We start from the raw sequence: 20,378 nt of genomic DNA on the forward strand, positions 1-20,378 counted from the left end.
CGTCAGAATGCACTCCCAGGACTGCTACTTCAATAACAAATGTTGGTTTGGTCCAAAATAATCCATCGTTATATCCGAATAGCGGCGTTTTGTTCGTGCGTTCCAGAGACTATCCGAAATGGTAAAGAAGGGTCTTGCGCATGGCGCAATTCGTGACAAAATAATTCTAAATATTCCATTACCGTACTTCGAAGCATGTCAACCGCTGTTTAAAATCAATTTTTATGCCATTTTTCTCGTAGAAAAGCGATAATATTCCGACCGGGAATCTCCTTTTCGGCAAACAGAGGAAAAAATCACAAAGACGGGGGCGGTCAGGTCACGCGCCTAAGCCCAGAGTCCCTTGATCGGCCACTTGAGAAAGGCGATAATGTGTTTCAGCCTGGGGCTGGGATGACGACATTCAGGTTTTTCCCGGGCTCTGAGCGCCTATGGACGACGTAGGAAGTGTCACGTTAGAGCAGAGATCCTTAGTAAAAGATAGAGATGGAAAAGAAGTTCCAGAAATGGTCAGACAGGCCACTTCCTGTAAAGGAATCTCTCAGGTTTTGACCTGCCATTTGAGTTATGTTATACTCACAGACACCATTCAAACAGTTTTAGAAACTTTAGGGTGTTTTCTATCCATATGTAATACGTATATGCATATTGTAGTTACTGGATAGGAGCGGTAACCAGATTAAATCGGGTACGTTTTTTATCCAGCCGTGTCAATACTGCCCCCTAGCCCTAACAGGTTAATTAACACTTTTTTGGTTACCCAAGTTTTCCATATGTGTTATTTCATAGTTGATGTCTTCACTATTATTCTACAATGTAGAAAATATACAAATAAAGAAAAACCCTTGAATGAGTACTGTAGGTGTGTCCAAACTTTTGACGGGTACTGTATATATTGATTCTTGAAGAATATAATTTAGAAATGCCTCATGAGCTCAGTTCAACTGAAAATGCCCATCAGAACCCAAAATACAAGCTTGTTTTACTCCAAATGTTTGTATACAATGTAAATGTAAACAAACACTGTATAGCCTCAAAACATTGTTAAAACTATACTTTTGATATCGTGCATGGCCAGTCATTGCATCCATAGCTCTGTCTATCAATGTGAGAGTAATTACATTTCTACAGGCTCATCCCTTTTTACCGAAACACAGGCGGGGTGGCTACTTTGTTCTAATTTTAATTAAGGATTCTATCTTTTAATTATGTACTGTATGCCATATCTTTCAATGCAGCAATATTCTATTACAGAATGGATTTAATCAGTTCTATTTAGGCGCTTGTTAAATGTAATCAAGTAAGATAAAACACAAAGTTCAATTGAAATAACACAAACTGCTGCTTTTGCGTTTAAGTTGTATGTTCTTTATTATTATTTATAACTGTCATGCCTATCCCATGCCATATTCAGAGGTTCCACAGAGCAAAGAAGTTTAAGAGCTGCACCAATTGTGATTACTCAAGCAATCAAATGAACAAACAACCAAACAATCACACAAAAAACAATCGAGTAACATAATGTCGTTGTCCCCCCCTGAAAAAAAATATAAAAAAATCGCACAACAAAGCTGATATTGATTGTCAACTTACAAAGCAAACACTTCTGTTTCACTGCAACACATCAAGGTATATATATGCCTTAGGTACAAAACTCTGAACTTAATCATTATCAACCTTGCAAGCTGTTCCGTTCCATAAATAATTTGCAACTAGTTTACTTCTCAACGTACTGGAGGTGTCTTGCTCAGTACATCATAGTCTTCATACATCAATATCTACCTTCTCCATTTAAATGGTATTACTTCTTCACAATATATTGAAATACATTCATCCAATAAATCAAGCATATCATAATTTTAAACAAAACTCTATGACATAACACACAAGCAGCCATCAAATCAATCTCATACCTGACCATGGAATTCAACTAGAAGAATCCTGCTTAAATACTTAATTCTAAACAAACCCACTGATGCTGTTGATTAAAACTGAAATACAATGTAATGTAAAATCAACTTCATGACACACATCTGCCAGATCACTTCATGATTATACCACAATAAATATATAACATACATTACCAATCAAAACTTTGGACACACCTACTCCTTCAAGGGTTTTTCTTTATTTTTTACATTGTAGAATAATAGTGAAGACTTCAAAACTATGAAATAACACATACAGTGGCTTGCGAAAGTATTCCCCCCCATTGGAAATTTTACTATTTTGGGATTTTTGTGGCGTTTGTATCATTTGATTTACACAACATGCCTACCACTTTGAAGATGCGAAATATTTTTTATTGTGAAACAAACAAGAAATACGACAAAAAAACGGAAAACTTGATCGTGCCTAAATATTCACCCCCCAAAGTTAATACTTTGTAGAGCCAACTTTTGCAGCAATTACAGCTGCAAGTCTCTTGGGGTATGTCTCTATAAGCTTGGCACATCTAGGCACTGGGATTCTTGCCCATTCTTCAAGACAAAACTGCTCCAGCTCCTTCAAGTTGGATGGGTTCCACTGGTGTACAGCAATCTTTAAGTCATACAACAGATTCTCAATTGGATTGAGGTCTGGGCTTTGACTAGGCCATTCCAAGACATTTAAATGTTTCCCCTTAAACCACTCAAGCGTTGCTTTAGCAGTATGCTTAGGGTCATTGTCCTGCTGGAAGGTGAATATCTGTCCCGTTCTCAAATCTCTGGAAGACTGAAGCAGGATTCCCTCAAGAATTTCCCTGCATTTAGCGCCATCCATCATTCCTTCAATTCTGACCAGTTTCCCAGTCCCTGCCGATGAAAAACATCCCCACATGATGCTGCCACCACTATGCTTCACTGTGGGGATGGTGTTCTCGGGGTGATGAGAGGTGTTGGGTTTGCGCCAGACATAGCATTTACCTTGATGGCCAAAAAGCTCAATTTTAGTCTCATCTGACCAGTATCTTCCTCCATATGTTTGGGGAGTCTCCCACATGCCTTTTGGCAAACACCAAACATGTTTGATTATTTTTTTCTGGCCACTCTTCCGTAAAGCCCAGCTCTGTGGAGTGTACGGCTTAAAGAGGAGCTTTGCAGCTCCTTCAGGGTTATCTTTGGTCTCTTTGTTGGCTCTCTGAATAATGCCCTCCTTGCCTGGTCCGTGAGTTTTGGTGGGCGGCCCTCTCTTGGCAGGTTTGTTGTTGTGCCATATTCTTTCCATTCCTTAATAATAGATTTAATGGTGCTCCGTGGGATGTTCAAAGTTTCTCATGTTTTTTATAACCCAACCCTGATCTGTACTTCTCCACAACTTTGTACCTGACCTGTTTGGAGAGCTCCTTGGTCTTCATAGTGCTGCTTGCTTGGTGGTGCCCCTTGCTTAGTGGTGTTGCAGACTCTGAGGCCTTTCAGAACAGGTGTATATATACTGAGATCATGTGACACTTAGATTGCACACAGGTGGACTTTATTTAACTCATAATGTGACTTCTGAAGGTAATTGGTTGCACCAGGTCTTATTTAGGGGATTGATAGCACGCAGCACTTTTCAATTTTTTTTTAAAATAATTGTTTTAAACAATGTATTTTTTTTATGTATGTATGCTATTTTGTGTATGTCCATTACATGAAATCCAAATAAAAATAAATTTAAATGCCAATTGGGGTGAATACTTTTGCAAGGCATTGTATGGAATCATGTAGTAACCAAAAAAGTAACTTCTGACTGGTACTGTATCTACACAATAAATATATTTTGTTATATATACTGTTTCAATGTTGGATAATGAAGATAGCAAAACTTATAATCGATTAACAAAATGTAAAAAAAAAAGTGAAACCTAACAGTTTCATAAATTAAAATGTTCTTCATCTGCGTGAATGTGACATACACCTACACACATTTATTTTCTGAGTAAGTAACCATTTGGCAATATACCCAAAACAAAAATACAGTCTTTCTCCAAGCATCATCCTAATTTAAAAGTGAGGACCTGCATTATGAGTAACTGATGAGTAGTCTGCAATCATATGCATTCTTACAGTCAAAAGCTGTGGTTACACATTACATTAACATATGGTTGTCATCATCCAATCAAGATGATCCAATCAATATCTGATCGAGATTTGTTACGCCTATACATAGGAATAAAATGTGTCTCATCTGCCCACAACGTTAATATTGTGACCAGATTCCCTGGTCTCGCCCTGTATGCAAATTAATCCAACCTGCCTTGGACTTCCCCTTATGACACAAGCTGTTTAAATCAACAGAAAACAGCACAAGTTTGTAGTCCTTAGTTTTATACTCTCATCATTACAACCTATGTTTGTTACCCAGCGATATAAGACATAATAGGCTACTGTCCCCATAACCTCGATCTGTCCACAGCCGTAGTAATAAATATTCGGAGAATCTCCCATCCCTGACAGTCACCACACAAACGAGCTAAGTATCTGGATGTATGTACAAAATACAATTAATGCACAGTATAAATACAAATGACAGGCCCTAATGCACAGAGTAGAAACAGAAACATGTTAAGTTACAGAATAACTACAAATTGCATCTCCGAATGGTGCATCGCATTTAACCAAACAGGTCTGGATATTTACGCATGGATGTTTACATGCGTTGTCTTTATATTAGTTGTAATCTTGTATTGTAAATAACCTTTAGTATAGGCCTAAACATTACCAAAGGAAAGAATGTGACATGCTGGGAGAACGATCGTGGTTTAGTTTTCTCCAAATCATTGATCAGTGTTAATTCACTAATGAAACCTCTAATATGATAAGCTATAGCAAAACAAATGGTGAAATTATGAAAATGCATGGATAAAAGTGGCAATCGATAAAAAGTGCAAAGGAGCACACATGTAAAGCAAATACTATGGCTTTATAAAGGGAATAAAGCGTAAATCTGAAAGTAGCCTTAAGAGTCCTTTGTGTTTGTAGCCTACAGTATATTGTACAGTGGCCTCATTCATGCTTACAGAAAGCTATGCACCTTTACGCATCAGTTTGGACATCTTCTGCACTGTATTCATAGATGGAAAATGCTCAAAGATTCATAGAATAAAATCGAAAAGCATTTCATTATACCACTGTATTATTTTCATATCTGACATAGAAACTGAATTAGACTGTTCACCACCGACCCACCATTTATTTTGGCTAAATCTACAGGTGGAAAATTAGGTCTACACATTATACCTTGCCATACTCTTGTCATGCACTGTGCTCTTCTGCAGCGACTCCATCATCCCTAACATCCCCAATACAGATGTAGTTCAATTTAATTTATTCTATTACAGTCCTTGGAATTTCGGTAGTTTTCAAATATAACATTTTGCACTGGCATTGGATGTGGGATTGGGATAACCCTTTTTCTCTCATTCGTGATGATATGTCTTCATAAATATCTTTATTTCTATATGCCCGTTTTTGCTGGGAATGTGGCATCTGACCACAGTGCCAGTATTGGAACTTGGTTTCTAATGAAGACACGATCTTAATTCAGCTGGCCAGTGTTATTTTTTGAGAGGGCAGGACAACCGTGACGTTGCCCAAATGTATACACTTTTGTTGTCAGGATTCGTTTACACTTCAAGGATATCCATACAAGATGCATCTTCGACTACCTCCAGAGGTAGTAAGGAAGACCTAATCACAATCAGATCACAATGTGTCTTTTGTTGGTCTACAGGTGTTGATAAATGTGGGCACAGTCAGAATGTGGACAAGATCAGGACAACAGATGCATGTTAGAACCAGGTATAAACGGGGCTAATGACATCCTGTTTAACTGTAGATTAAGCCACTCATCACCTCATCTGTTCAAATCACATGTTACAATCTCATTTGTCAAAATGTTCAATCTGAACTCAAGTATGGGCACAGCATGACCCTTCCACATTCTACCCTGTGACTCAAGACACCCTCAGTTACTGTGAATGTAAGGTACTGGAGATCTTGGCATCCTTTGTATACATATACTTGGTTTACACAAATCGGCTGCAATGTCCATTAATTTTGAGAACTATAGGAAAATTGACATTGTAATATATAATGACAAAGACTTGGTTAGCCAAATCAGAATGTCTTTAAGAATATTTTCAGGTCCTACTCCTTGATTTGGGTTGTGTTGATTAGTTGTTCACTGTTCTGGTAGATATTGCTAATCTTGTCTGAACCATTTTGCCTAATGTCATAAATAACCCAATGCTTTCTCAATGCATTTAAACCGACTCATGTTGTCAAGAACATTCTGATTATCAAAGATAGAACATGTCAACTGAGCATAATGGCGTACATACTGTAGTGCCCATAATCACGGGCCCAAGATGTTATCAGTAGTGTCGCTTTGTTCATAAAAACTAGCTGAGAAGAGACATCATCTCCACAAATGTCATCATCCTAGGGAAAGATAAAATTACACATGTACTAGATGTTAAGAGAAGATATCTGGTTGATATACTTGGATACAAGAGGTTTAGATAAAACAATTATGAGCTTGTGAGTATTAAAAAGAGAGAGCAGAGGTTTGGAACTTTGAGCTGGCATCCAGCCCTTGAGAAACGTGTATCACACCATGAAATACATAGAACTATTCTGTTATTTTCTCATTACAAGAACATTCTCTGTAGGGACTCTATGGTGGAGGAAGAGAGGTTAATATCTCGAACCAGTGCTGGATTTTGTGATTTTATGTCCATTTGTCTGAAAAGCTAAACTCACAATTCATCTCACCAGGTTAGGGGGCCAAGGTGGTTGTTCAGGGCTCGATCCAAGGACCTGCCTCATATAGATTATGCACCTCCTTTCATGCAACAGCTCCTGCCTTCATGCATTTGACATATGAAGCCGTGCTCACTGTGTGACCGGTGTCATGGGAGATGGGGGTATAGGGCTGGTGAGGGACTGGGGTGAGCTTTGGTTTGACCGAAGGAGGACCTTGTGCTTGGTGGCCACACCCGCCCGCAGCTTCTGCTGCTTGTCCAGGTAGTCCTTGAGGCGTGTGGTGGTAAAGGTGAGGGTTTGCCGCCGCAGCCGCATCAGGTAGGCGTCCTGGAGCCATGAGTTGTTGTAGCAGTCCTTGATGGAAGGACGGGCCCTGAAACAGAGGTCACTCCCAGGGTCAAGCAGTGCTAACTCAAAATCACAAACTATCCCACAAGGGATTGATAATAAATGCGATACGACAGAAAAATACTAATTCTATCATTCATTCATTACGGGCTATGGCAGCCATTGGCAGCAATGTTGAACGGGGGTAGGTGTGAGGACTTAAAGTCCTCAATCCTGCACTATCTATCAATGGCAGCAAAATATGTGTATAGATCAAGTTTGTAATTTTTTGGAGTGAGTAACATACCATTGTGTTGAGAATGTAGTTGTTCCCCTACTTTATTGATATGTCAAAGAAAAATAAGAACTTGTCAATGTGGACAGTACATAATATACTGCTCAAAAAAATAAAGGGAACACTTAAACAACACATCATAGATCTGAATGAAAGAAATAATCTTATTAAATGCTTTTTTCTTTACATAGTTGAATGTGCTGCCAACAAAATCACACAAAAATAAGCAATGAAAATCCAATTTATCAACGCATGAGGTCTGGATTTGGAGTCACACTCAAAATTAAAGTGAAAAACCACACTACAGGCTGATCCAACTTTGATGTAATGTCCTTAAAACAAGTCAAAATGAGGCTCAGTAGTGTGTGTGGCCTCCACGTGCCTGTATGACCTCCCTACAATGCCTGGGCATGCTCCTGATGAGGTGACGGATAGTCTCCTGAGGGATCTCCTTCCAGACCTGGACTAAAGCATCCACCAACTCCTGGACAGTCTGTGGTGCAACGTGGTGTTGGTGGATGGAGCGAGACATGATGTCCCAGATGTGCTCAATTGGATTCAGGTCTGGGGAACGGGCGGGCCAGTCCATAGCATCAATGCCTTCCTCTTGCAGGAACTGCTGACACACTCCAGCCACATGAGGTCTAGCATTGTCTTGCATTAGGAGGAACCCAGGGCCAACCGCACCAGCATATGGTCTCACAAGGGGTCTGAGGATCTCATCTCGGTACCTAATGGCAGTCAGGCTACCTCTGGCGAGCACATGGAGGGCTGTGCGGCCCCCCAAAGAAATGCCACCCCACACCATGACTGACCCACCGCCAAACCGATCATGCTGGAGGATGTTGCAGGCAGCAGAACGTTCTCCACGGCGTCTCCAGACTCTGTCACGTCTGTCACGTGCTCAGTGTGAACCTGCTTTCATCTGTGAAGAGCAAAGGGCGCCAGTGGCGAATTTGCCAATCTTGGTGTTCTCTCGCAAATGCCAAACGTCCTGCACGGTGTTGGGCTGTAAGCACCCCCCACCTGTGGACGTCGGGCCCTCATACCACCCTCATGGAGTCTGTTTCTGACCGTTTGAGCAGACACATGCACATTTGTGGCCTGCTGGAGGTCATTTTGCAGGGCTCTGGCAGTGCTTCTCCTGCTCCTCCTTGCACAAAGGCGGAGGTAGCGGTCCTGCTGCTGGGTTGTTGCCCTCCTACGGCTTCCTCCACGTCTCCTGATGAACTGGCCTGTCTCCTGGTAGCGCCTCCATGCTCTGGACACTACGCTGACAGACACAGCAAATCTTCTTGCCACAGCTCGCATTGATGTGCCATCCTGGATGAGCTGCACTACCTGAGCCACTTGTGTGGGTTGTAGACTCCGTCTCATTCTACCACTAGAGTGAAAGCACCGCCAGCATTCAAAAGTGACCAAAACATCAGCCAGGAAGCATAGGAACTGAGAAGTGGTCTGTGGTCTCCACCTGTAGAACCACTCCTTTATTGGGGGTGTCTTGCTAATTGCCTATAATTTCCATCTGTTGTCTATTCCATTTGCACAACAGCATGTGAAATGTATTGTCAATCAGTGTTGCTTCCTAAGTGGACAGTTTGATTTCACAGAAGTGTGATTGACTTGGAGTTACATTGTGTTGTTTAAGTGTTCCCTTTATTTTTTTGAGCAGTGTATAATTAATTGACCAATTCATCAAAAGAAAACAGCACTTAATTGGTATCAATTATCAATTATCGCTTACCAAGGGTAACTACAGAAGACCTTTTTAAAAAACAGAGAGGCACTTTGAGACACGTTCTGGTAGAGTTTTCCCACATCAAACTTGGCTGCCAAGATTCTGGCTTCAGTCTCCTGTGGATCATTCTCCATGAAAGGCAACCTGCCGCTCAGCCTGAAAACATTTGAAATGGGTTTGAAATAGGTTTGACAGAGCACTTAAAATAAACAAATTAACACAGTCAATGATTGTGCAACTTGAAAACGATTGAAATGGGTTTAAATTGGTTTGACAGAGCACTTGCAATACACAAATTAACACAGTCAAAGATTAATGTGTAAGAATTTGTGTTTTTAGACATTTAAATGCACTTTAAATAAAGTTCGATTTTATTCATGTAAAGCAGATGTCCAGCTGTAACACTGTGTAGATGGCCGCACTTTATTGTCAATTCCGTTTCAGCTCAGTCAACTCAGGAAATTAAGTGAAAATGAATTAATTAATTAAATTACACCCTTACAGAACTGTAAAAAGACAATTGACAGTCATGAATGGTATTTGAATGAACTGGGAATTGGCTTGAGTTCAAATGTGTTCAAATTGCATTGGCCCAAAACCTTGCTCATACTCACATGATGAAGGTCAACACGCCCACACTCCAAATGTCAGCCGGAGGGCCCACCACATCCCCCTTCAACATCTCGGGAGCTTTAGGGAAAGGTTAGGAAAAAGAAAAAGGTTAGGGAAAGGTTAGGGAGATAACATCTGGGAATTCAGCTATAGGAGGACACATAAAGGGACACAATTAAGGTGTGTTTATATACCTGGTATTAACATATGATTAATTGATCAAGTATGATTAGATCATTATCTATTTATCGCTCTGTGCATCTATACATGGTATTATAGGCTGTCTCTTACTGTCTGTGTCGGCATTGTGCCACAGAGACAGAACGGTTCACATTTTGATATGTTTGAAAATGTTCATATTGCCCAAGTTTACAAGTTTTCACCTTCAATAAATATTCTTATACATAAGGATTCCCTATTATAAATGTTTTATTGATAAGTTGAATCAGGTACAGTATGTTAGTTATATGCTAAAATAAAATGTTCAGCCCTTGTGTTTCAACCCTCAGGAATGGGTTGAGACACCGCGATTTAGATAATCCTCACGACTTACACATATACTCCAGAGTTCCAACAGGAGGGCTGAACTGCTTGAGGAAGAGTGGATTAAAGGTCTGGGCGCTTCCAAAGTCTATGATCTTCACCATGTTCATGTATGTGATGATGATGTTCTCCGGCTTGATGTCTAAGTGCAGGATGCGGCGGTTGTGCAGGTAGTCCAAACCTTGCAGAACCTGAACGATGTAGCCCACCACGTCATCCTCTGAGTAGCGGAATCTGGGGGGGACAACAAAGGATGAAAGGGTCAATTTAATTTCAATTCTGTCAATTGAGGAAGTTAACTGAAATTCCAAATTCCTGTAATTTGATTTGAAATGAATTTATTTGGGTAAAAAATAATTCCACAAGATGTGCATTGCATTCTCAGAGGATAGCACTTCATTGAAACACTAATTTCCGAAGTGGTCCTCGATGGTAAATTGCTTTTCAATTGGAAAATTTGATGGAATTGACCCCAACCTTGACCCAGGAACACTATACAGAGCAAAAGCAATCATCACGTACAAAAATATATAACAGAAATATTCAATTTATTTCCATAAGTTGGTACACCTAAGGATTTGTGCTGTCTGACCTGTCGATAAGGCTGTAGATGAGCTCTTTCCCACTGCAGCACTCTGAGATGAGCACCAGATACCGGGGCGTGACATAGGCCTCGTGCAGAGCCATGATCTTATCGTGGTGGAGGGACTTGAGGATGTTGTACTCCTGCAGCACCGTTTGTTTGTTGCCTGCCTCGTAGGGCACGATCTTAGCCATGAACAGGTTGCCTGTGGCGTTCTCTCTACATTCTCGGATCACGCCAAAGCGGCCCCTTTAAGACAAACAAAGAGAAAATAATCTTGAGTTGACACTTTTATTAAAGCCTTCAGGTATTATGTTTAATAAGCTGTTATGAGTGTACAAACCTTTAAAATGTATTTTTAATAAGGCTTATAATATATGATGTCTCTCTAAATGTATCAACATTACAACTGACTCAATAGTCATTCTAACTGAATTATAGAAAGGTCAATTTTCAGGGTGATGCATAAAAAAATCCTATAATTATAATAACAATAATATTATGGTAAGACAGTCTTGAGGGAAATGCTGTCTCTAAAATATGAAAGAAGTTGATGTCTTCACTGTTTCCTTCACAGTCATAACCCCATTCAATATTATAACCCTGAAATTGCACAATATTGAATAGAAAACTAAAATCTATGCAGCTGTTTGCATGGGTTACTTTCTTGCATAGGTTAAACAGTTCAATAAACCACTGTGGGAGCCTAATCCCTGAGCACATCACAGTGGGAGCATTGTGGACATTTCATTTTCTATGCTTCCTTTACCTGGCCTTCTCATCCATGAAGGTGTATGGTTTCTGGGGCACTCCCTGGCGCAGGGTGCTCTCACCAGGTCGTCCCCCCAAGGGCGTCCTGCATCCTGATGGCGTCATACGTGTGGGTGTAACCCCACCCTCCCCTACTGGATTCATGCTGGAAATTAGCATGACTGGGGATGAGATGGCGGGGATGGAGAGGAAGGGTGGGGTGACGCGTGGTGTGGCAGCCGGTATTGGTGCATACATGGGTACAGACAAAACGGGTTTACAGATGGCGGGTGGAGGGGCCACGAGTGGGGGCGGGGTCTTAATCATGGGCGAGACGATATTGACGGGACTCTGGGGTTTGGGGAGAACGATAGGGGGAGCGAGCTTGGTTATGATTGCTGGTTGAGATGGTGTAGGTTTCATGATGTTGATGTTGAGTGTCTTGGCTTTAGCCGGGGCTGGGGCGGGCTGAGCCGGAGGCGGGCTTTGGATCTCAGGGATGGCCAGGTGGGACGGGACCTCACTAATAATCATGGGGGCGGAAGCAGCGCTGGTTGGGGTCTGAGGGACTATGGGTTTGGAATCAATAGGTTTAGAGGCGGGGATAGAAGCGATAGGCTTGGCCGGTGGTACAGCAGAAGAGGAAGCGGAGGCAGACGGGGTCTGTCTGGATGGGGCAGAAGATGGGGCAGGGTGCACCCCTTTACTAGGCGCAGGCTTCAAGGAGGGGACCGTCATTGTTGACGTTTTGACCACTGGTGCTGCAGGGACTGTCTTCACAACAACTGATCCACTGCATTTTGTTGGCACTGTTGATTCAGAAAAACACAGTTTTTAGTGTCACTTTTTTCCCTCTTGTACAATGCTATAAAAAATACTTTGCTATGACACCTTCATATTTGATGGAGAGAATAAGAGTTTACAGGAGTTTGTCAATCTCCAGGTTTCTCAAGCACATCAAAGTGTACATGTGTGCAAACATTTAAACCCCAGGGAATGTATGACGGTAAACACTCAATGAACTTGAAGTGATATATTACTATTCATATTACTATTAGTTATTCATACTAGAAAGTAGTACATACCTGAAGCGTCCAGGCACTCTACCTCTGAGAGGTTACTGTAGGGTCCTTGGCCTGCCTTGTTCACACACGCCACTCTAAACCTGAAGACGCCCCCTCCTGGCAAGTCAATCACATTGTAGTAACAGTCAGCCACTCCTGTGGCCACGATGAGCCAGTTACTCTCAGCTGGGGGAGAAAGACCATAGACATATTTTTATGTGTTCATGTTAATATATAATTAAGAAAGACACATTTCAATCATTGTCAGAGAACAAGGCCATGGAAAGAAATTAAATGAATCATTGGGGTAATACAACTGTGATGTCTGTCAGTGATTGAACAGAACAGCACTGCAATATTGCTAACGACCACAAGAGGGAAGTAGTGTGTTGGACTGTAGATATTTGGCGTATGTTTCTACTGCATTTGGACAGTATGGCTTTGAAATTATACTAACAAAGTAGTGTGTGTGTGTGTGGCTGATTCCCAAATCACCCCCTTCCCCCACCCCTCGGCTCTACATTTGCGAGTCCACGCTTACCTTACCTCTGCCATATGAAGAAGTGTCCCAAAGCTGAGACAGTGAAAATGATTGAGGGTGTAGGGGCTAATTAGACCGATAGCTACTTTAACCAAGCGAGCAAGGCTGCGGGCTCCAGAGGGAAGTGGTATCCAACACGCTCCGCAATAGAGTGGAGTTGGAGTTTCATACAATTTCATACAAAATAATCGAGAGGCGTGCCTAATTACATGCCATGTGCATTGGTTTTTATCGGATTTCAAAGCTTGACACAACACCTCCCAAATTAAATGTTTAACTGTTTCAGAGGTTTATATATTGTACATTTATATATTGTATATTGGAATGTGTTCTTTTGAATTTCATGTTTGTTTTATTATTTGAATCTGGAACATAAATTGCATCACAAGTGTGTCCTGAAGTTGATGGGTCATTTATTGATCTCCTCGCCACTCTCTGAAAGTCTCCCTCTGAGTTTTTTCAGCAACACGTGACAACGGAGGGCCCACTGAGAGAGTTGGTAGGGGCGAGGGGGTGGTTTGGGACACCATGACTCACCCTCTGCTTTTCTCTCCAGAGAGTAGGTGCAGGGGGCCATACTGTCTGAGGGCTTCCAGAGGACCAGGGCAGTGTTCTCATAGCACTGGGGAACCTCAGGAGTCCCAGGACGATTGGGTAAACCTATGAGGGCAGAAAGGTATTATCATCATTGCAACTCAGTCCTATTCAATCCAAATCATTAAATGCGTTATACCTAATATAATGCCTTAGGTAAAGAAGATTTCCAGTTGCGAGAGAGTTTGTGTAAAGATAGATTCATATCAAGTTGATGGTAATTCATTTGGTATCATTTTGTGAAGTAACAGAATTCTAAAGTAATTTTCACTAATCTAGAGTAGGTTAGTTGCTGTGCTGGTCAAGGGGTCTATCCACACCTAAATAATAGAAAGGGAAACATTGTCATATAGAAAACCAACAAATAACCCTGAAATTATTTTTCTCTGTCTTTTTGTCTTTCTCTATCCCCCTCGCTCTCTCTCTCTCTATCTCTCTCACAAACACAAACCCGATTCTCTCTGTCTTGCCCTCTCTGATGCGTGAGACTCTAACTCACGAGCGAGGGAGAGGATACAGGAGCTGGATACCGAAGCTAGAGGGTTGGTGGCCACACACTCATACAGCCCTGCATCCTTCTTGGTGGTTGTCATGATCATCAGCAGCTGTCTGCCATCAGGACAGGAGATAATGTTCATTCTGGCATCAATCTGCAGAGGCTTCTTATCTGAGGAGGAAGAAAAAGGAACACTTTACTTAATTAAAGCCAACAGGTATTATGCATTATGATGCAGTTATAATATATTGTAAGATGTGTTACACAAAGAGTGGAGGCTAGGGATGGATTTTACATTTAGCTCTTATAATAAGCTTTCACCTTTCATCCAGGAGATGTGTGGATGGGGGCTGCCAGCTGGGAGGCAGCTAAGGGTGATGGTATCTCCCTCCAGCAGGGCGTAGTCCCTCAACTTGATGTGGAACATGGGAGGGAAGTCTGGAGGAGAGACAAGTTGGGAACGTGATTAAGAATTAAGAAAAATGGGCATCATTTTAATCCATTTTAAGCAGTCTTTTTTAAGCAGGGCTTGTAAAAACAGTCCCATAACTAGCTATGACCTACAAAAAAAATATTTTGCTTGATATGTATTTCAGAGATTGCTAGCTAGTCTCTTTCAACAGCTGTGTGTATCAACATGCTGTTGAGATTGATAAGCAAATTTACATTAACAAGCTACTGTGCAGCATTCAGACCCCTTGAATTTTTCCACATCATTTTCCTCCCATCAGTCTACACACAATACCCCATAATGACAAAGCTAAAGCTTTTTAAATTTCACCGGATGTTGTCGACTAGTGTCCCGCTAGCTGGACGCCTATCCCTAATTTTAAAGTCCCTTTGACAGTGATTACAGCCTTGAGACTTCTTGGGTATGACACTACAAGCTTGGCACACCTGTATTTGGGGAGTTTCTCCGATTCTTCACTGCAGATCCTCTCAAGCTCTGTCTGGTTGGATGGGGAGCATCGCTGCACAGCTATTTTCAGGTCTCTCCAGAGATGTTCGATCGGGTTCAAGTCCTGGGCTCTGGCTGGGCCACTCAAGGACCTTCAGAGACTTGTCTCGAAGCCACTCCTGCGTTATCTTAGCTGTTGGAAGGTGAACCTTTGCCCCCAGTCTGAGGTGCTGAGCACTCTGGAGCAAGTTTTCATCAAGAATCTCTATATACTTTGCTCCGTTCATCTTTGCCTCAATCCTGACTAGTCTCCCAGTCCCTGCCATTGAAAAACATTGCCACAGCATGATTCACCGTGGAGATGGTGCCAGGTTTCCTCCAGACGTGACGCTTGGCATTCAGGCCAAAGAGTTCAATCTTGGTTTCATAAGACCAGAGAATCTTGTTTCTCATGATCAAAGTCTTTAGGTTCCTTTTGGCAATCTCCAAGCGGGCTGTCATGTGCCTTTCACTGTGGAGTGGCTTCCGTCTGGCATCTAGCTCTAGGAACAGTCTTTGTGGTTCCAAACATCTTCCATTTAAGAATGATGGAGGCCACTGTTTTCTTGGGGTCCTTCAATGCTGCAGATATTTTTTGGTACCCTTCCCCAGATCTGTGCCTTGACACAATCCTGTCTTGGAGCTCTACAGACAATTCCTTCGACCTCATGGCTTGGTTTTTGCTCTGACATGCACTGTCAACTGTGGGACCTTAGACAGGTGTGTGCCTTTGCAAATCATGTCCAATCAATTGAACTTACCACAGGTGGACACCAATCAAGTTGTAGAAACATCTCAAGGGTGATCAACGGAAACAAAATGCACCTGAGCTCAATTTCGAGTCTCATTGCAAAGGGTCTGAATACTTGTGTAACTAAGGTATTTCTGTTTTTTGTTTTTTATACATTTGCAAACATTTCTAAAAACCTGTTTTCGCTTTGTTGAGGAAATTGTTTTATTAAATACATTTTAAGATAAGGCTATAATTTAACAAAATGTGAAAAAAGTCAAGGGGTCTGAAAACTTTCCGAAGGCATTGTATATACAGTCTTGAACAAATGCACCTCAATAGCTAGCTTGGTTATCTAACTGTGACTGATTTAACATTAGCTAATCTGGTATTGTAGCAGTTATTCTCTACGCCTCCAAATTCAATTTGTAGAAGGGAGGACTATGGCTTATTAGCTGACTTGATGGCTGGATAATGTTGCTACAACTAGCCAGATGAGCTTATATTAACCTAGCTAACTAACTACAGTGACACGTTGACAACAGGCAGGACTCATTCTCAGGGGGAGAAGTTCAGTGGTGTTGCTGCTTGCTTGGGCCAATGCAATACTGCAGAAATCAGGAAAGTTCAAATCAACTAAATTGCACTACATAATCAATTTCAGACACTTAGGGATGATTTTGTCTTGATATTAAACATATGCTAATTTGGGGGACATTGACAGGCATTGGTTTTTTTGACAAAATTGCTAATGTTAGCATTTAGTGACAGCAGCCAGGTAAATCATCACCATGGATTGCTGTTTCTCCTTGTCCACTGACTGCTGACTGCTTACAGGGTAAGGAAACCAATACTAAATATTGTAATTTGGATGAATTGTAAGAAATTAAGGGCTTTAAGGATTACCAGATGCCAGTCTGGAGCACAAGCGGGAGTTTAGGGAGTCATTCTCTCTGGCAATAGCCGTGGGGATATGAGACTCCGATACCATCTTGCCCTTCTTGCTAGCTCTGGTTAGGCCCCAACGATCCCATCGGGACCTCCTTCCTCCCTCTGCCTCTGCTGGAGGGAACAAATATAACTCAAACTGAAATCAACAGAAATAGTAACGAAGAAAAAAGGTGAGGTTAGCACACAAAGTGAAGCCTCTATTGGAAGATTGTTATTTTTTTCTTGTATGGCATCTCAGTATGTAAGAACAAAGGTTTGCTTGAGGAAGGGCGTGGGAAGGTTTGCATAAATGTAAAAAAAGTGTTTTGATTCTTCTTACATGTACCAGTTCTTAAATGAACCTGCATTCTTAAAATTGGATTCAAGCACCGCATAATAGTGACATTGTGTCTGTGCAGTGAAACTGCACCTTTTCGTAGTTAAAGTTACATTTAGTCTAATTCTGCTCAGTAATCATCTTGAAATGAACACATATGACCTTTTCAGGTGCAGGGGGAACATGTTAATTAAAAATAATTTCTATATTTGATTGAACATTTTCATGGGGAAGAAGTCTCATACCCTTGGATGCTCTCTCCGACTTGATGCTGAACATAGATTCCATGGACTCTGAGGAGGCTCCGATGCCTGACTGAGAAGCCAGCTGGTTTTGAGGGATACCAGATCCAGCCATACTCTTTAGGCTACATCCCTCAGAAGTTGACCTGTGCAGAATGGAGAACAGGGGTGTCTTCTTGCTCTCTGGCTTGTTGGATTCCATCTCCTCGGACGCTATCCTTCTCTCCTCCGAGGCACTGCGGATCCTCATGGATTTCCCTGACACCGTCGACTCGATCTTCCTACGCATGGCCATAACAGGTGACTCATTGGGCTTTTCCGGCTCCTTGTCCTCCTGCTCCGCCTCGGCTTCTATTCCCCCATCCATCCTCATCATCTCCACCTCCTTCCTCTCCTGGGAATGGGATCCTCTTCGGCCACGGAGAACCCAGGAGAGCCGGCGCCTGGGAGTCACTGGTTCTTCCTCCTTGGGCTTTTCTTCCTTGCGTTCAGTTGACGGAGTCCTCTTGAGATGCATGGAAAGCCTTCTCATAAAGCCTTCGTCCTTCTGGGCCTCGCGGAGATCCTGCACCGACTTGGACTTCTCCTCCAGTTTCCTGGAGACCAACGGCGCTCCAATGGGCCCAGGGCGGTATACATCTTCACCTGACTTGGCAGAGTTCAAAGAGGCCACTGGTTTATCCTCAGGCTTTGACCAGTTGAGAAGCTGCAGGCCTCGCATTAGAGAATACTCACGCTTTTTGAAGCGGGCCTCAAATACTTCCTCAGAGGCAATGTCGTGGAGGTTTTGTCCCACTGGCGAGAGATCACACTGTGGTGTAGGGCATGGGGAAACCTTGGGTGGACTCGGTTCCTTGGGCTCGCGGGATGCCACCCTTGAATAGACTGCTGAGTGTTCCACTGGTGTGGATAGCAGAGTGACTGGCTTTGTTGGGCCAGGGACAGATGTAGGTGTGTTTATAAATGTTGGTGCTAGAAATGGGGCTTGCACAGGGACTGGAACAACCACAGGGTTGGAGTCTGCTAACAGGGGCCTAACTAGGGGCTGAAGCAAGGGGACCATGATGGTCTGCACTATGCTAGCGTAGGCAGAGGTCCTACCATCTGGGAGCACAGTTAGGGCAGGTGGAGAGGGAGTCACAACATTTGCTGGTGTCCTTGAAGATGCTGGTGCTAGCGTGACCCTATTAGAACTAGTAGTAATGACCATCTCAGAAGACTTCACTTGTGCCTTCAGTTCCTTTTCTACTTTTTTTACTTCTTTTTGTACTTCTTTGTGTACTTCTTCAACTTCCCTAGCTTTTTCTTCAACAACAGGAACAGTCTCATTTTTCTCAATCTCTTCTTTATCTTTCTTCATTTGTTCCTCTAATGTAAGAACCCTCACAGGAGGGCTATACTCCCTCGGAGGGATAGGCTCCCTCGGGGCCATGTACTCTGGTTCCATCATCGTTTTTTCACAAATGGACTTCTCAGTCTTAATCTCCTTGTCTATTGATGAGTCCTCTTCCTCCATCTTAGTTTTTGTCTCCCGTTCCCTAGGCACTGGGCTTGGTGTGGGAAGTTTAGGGGTAGGTTCCCTGGGAGTCACGGGGCAGGAGTCATTGTTGAATGGCTCAGTGAGAGCAGACATGGATATGGCCTCCTTGAGCCTTCGCTCCTCTATCTGAGCCAGCGGGATTTCCAGTGGTGCCCCGGTGCGTCGGTGCAGGGGAACGGGCTCTTCATCATCTCCTTGACTGAAAGAGGCACTCTTGCGAAGGAATTTGGGTTTGAGCACGTCCTCTCTGGGGTCATCGCTGGAGACTGCCTTGGTTAACGGAGGAACCCATAAGCGGGTAGTGCGCGAGTAGCGCTCCAGCAACGATGACCGCTGCTTTCCATCATCCATACCCAGTGTCTCCAGCAGGGGTCCTCGCAGGCCGCTCATCTTCTTCTCCACGGAGCCACCTCGGAGCAACCTCTGCCTCATCAGCTCCAGTTTGTGAGCATAGTCCTCTTGACTCAGAGGACCTGGACTCACGCTCCTCCTAGGCAACTCCATGGATACCGCCTTTTTGAGGACTCGTCTACCTTTCTCAGTGATTTCATCGTCTGCTGAATCTTCTGGAACGATGTGGAGTAGCAGCGCGCTGTCAGCAGAGCCCCCTCTATGCAGCTGCCCCCTTCTGGGTCCTCCCTCTGGCTTGTCCAACTCCAAGCTCGAGCCTCTGCACAAGGGCCTTCTTGCCTTCTCAGATACTTGTGCCAACTCTGCCAACTCCTCATCCGAAGACCCCTTGTCATTTTCTTGCGTCAACCTTTTCCTGGCGCGCCCCCTACCTGTGAAATCTCCCGCCTCTTTCTCTTTCCCCATGGATTCACACTCCATCGCCTCTTGGCCATGGGTGACTGCTGACCCTGAACTTTCAATAGTGCCGCTTGACCGGCTTGTGCCTTCCTGGATCTCTTTTAGAGACATTCTTGATCCGGAGAACTCCATACTGAGTGGCATTGGAATGAAGGGCAGCTTGTCAATATCTTCGTCGGAGTCAGAAGACGATGATGGTGGGGGTGAGCCCTCTTTGAGGTGTCTGGGAACAGCGATGGAGATGTGGCTGGATGAGTCATTCAGCAACTCAGTGATGGACCTCATGACCATTTTGGATTTGTAGCTGATAAGGGACCGCTGCAAAAGATGGACATAACCAAATATATTAGATGTAAGCAGATACAATTCAATTAAAAAAAATACGCTTTGATGACAGACCTGCCACTTTCGGCGAGCCACAAACTTCTTGAGGGTCTCTGTGCTTATTGCCTTCCCCTTGGTAAGGGTCTGTATGAAAAAAATAGATTAGCATGTGTAATTTCGAAATTGCTCAATATCTTACCAAATTACACTACATGACCAAAAGTATGTGGACACCTGCTTGTTGAACAACTCATTCC

General features: G+C 42.8%; 1 protein-coding gene across 1 annotated transcript in view; it reads right to left on the minus strand.

Annotated features, from left to right (window-relative positions):
• Positions 1–5,117: 5,117 nt before the first annotated feature.
• The window catches only part of LOC106581680 (striated muscle preferentially expressed protein kinase), a 171,851-nt gene continuing 156,590 nt past the window's right edge, over positions 5,118–20,378 (minus strand). Inside the window, exons 28-39 of the mRNA XM_082967289.1 lie at positions 17,451–20,265; positions 16,845–17,000; positions 14,593–14,709; positions 14,275–14,442; positions 13,719–13,841; positions 12,662–12,826; positions 11,596–12,385; positions 10,836–11,075; positions 10,254–10,477; positions 9,703–9,778; positions 9,095–9,244; positions 5,118–7,101 (exon numbers count right to left, since the gene is read on the minus strand). Coding sequence (XP_082823415.1) covers positions 6,858–7,101; positions 9,095–9,244; positions 9,703–9,778; positions 10,254–10,477; positions 10,836–11,075; positions 11,596–12,385; positions 12,662–12,826; positions 13,719–13,841; positions 14,275–14,442; positions 14,593–14,709; positions 16,845–17,000; positions 17,451–20,265 — 5,268 coding nt within the window. The 3' untranslated portion in view covers positions 5,118–6,857. The remainder of the gene's footprint in view (positions 7,102–9,094; positions 9,245–9,702; positions 9,779–10,253; positions 10,478–10,835; positions 11,076–11,595; positions 12,386–12,661; positions 12,827–13,718; positions 13,842–14,274; positions 14,443–14,592; positions 14,710–16,844; positions 17,001–17,450; positions 20,266–20,378) is intronic.

This window comes from Salmo salar, chromosome 21 (genome assembly GCF_965601325.2).
Source record: "Salmo salar chromosome 21, fSalSal1, whole genome shotgun sequence".
Lineage (NCBI taxonomy): Eukaryota > Metazoa > Chordata > Actinopteri > Salmoniformes > Salmonidae > Salmo > Salmo salar.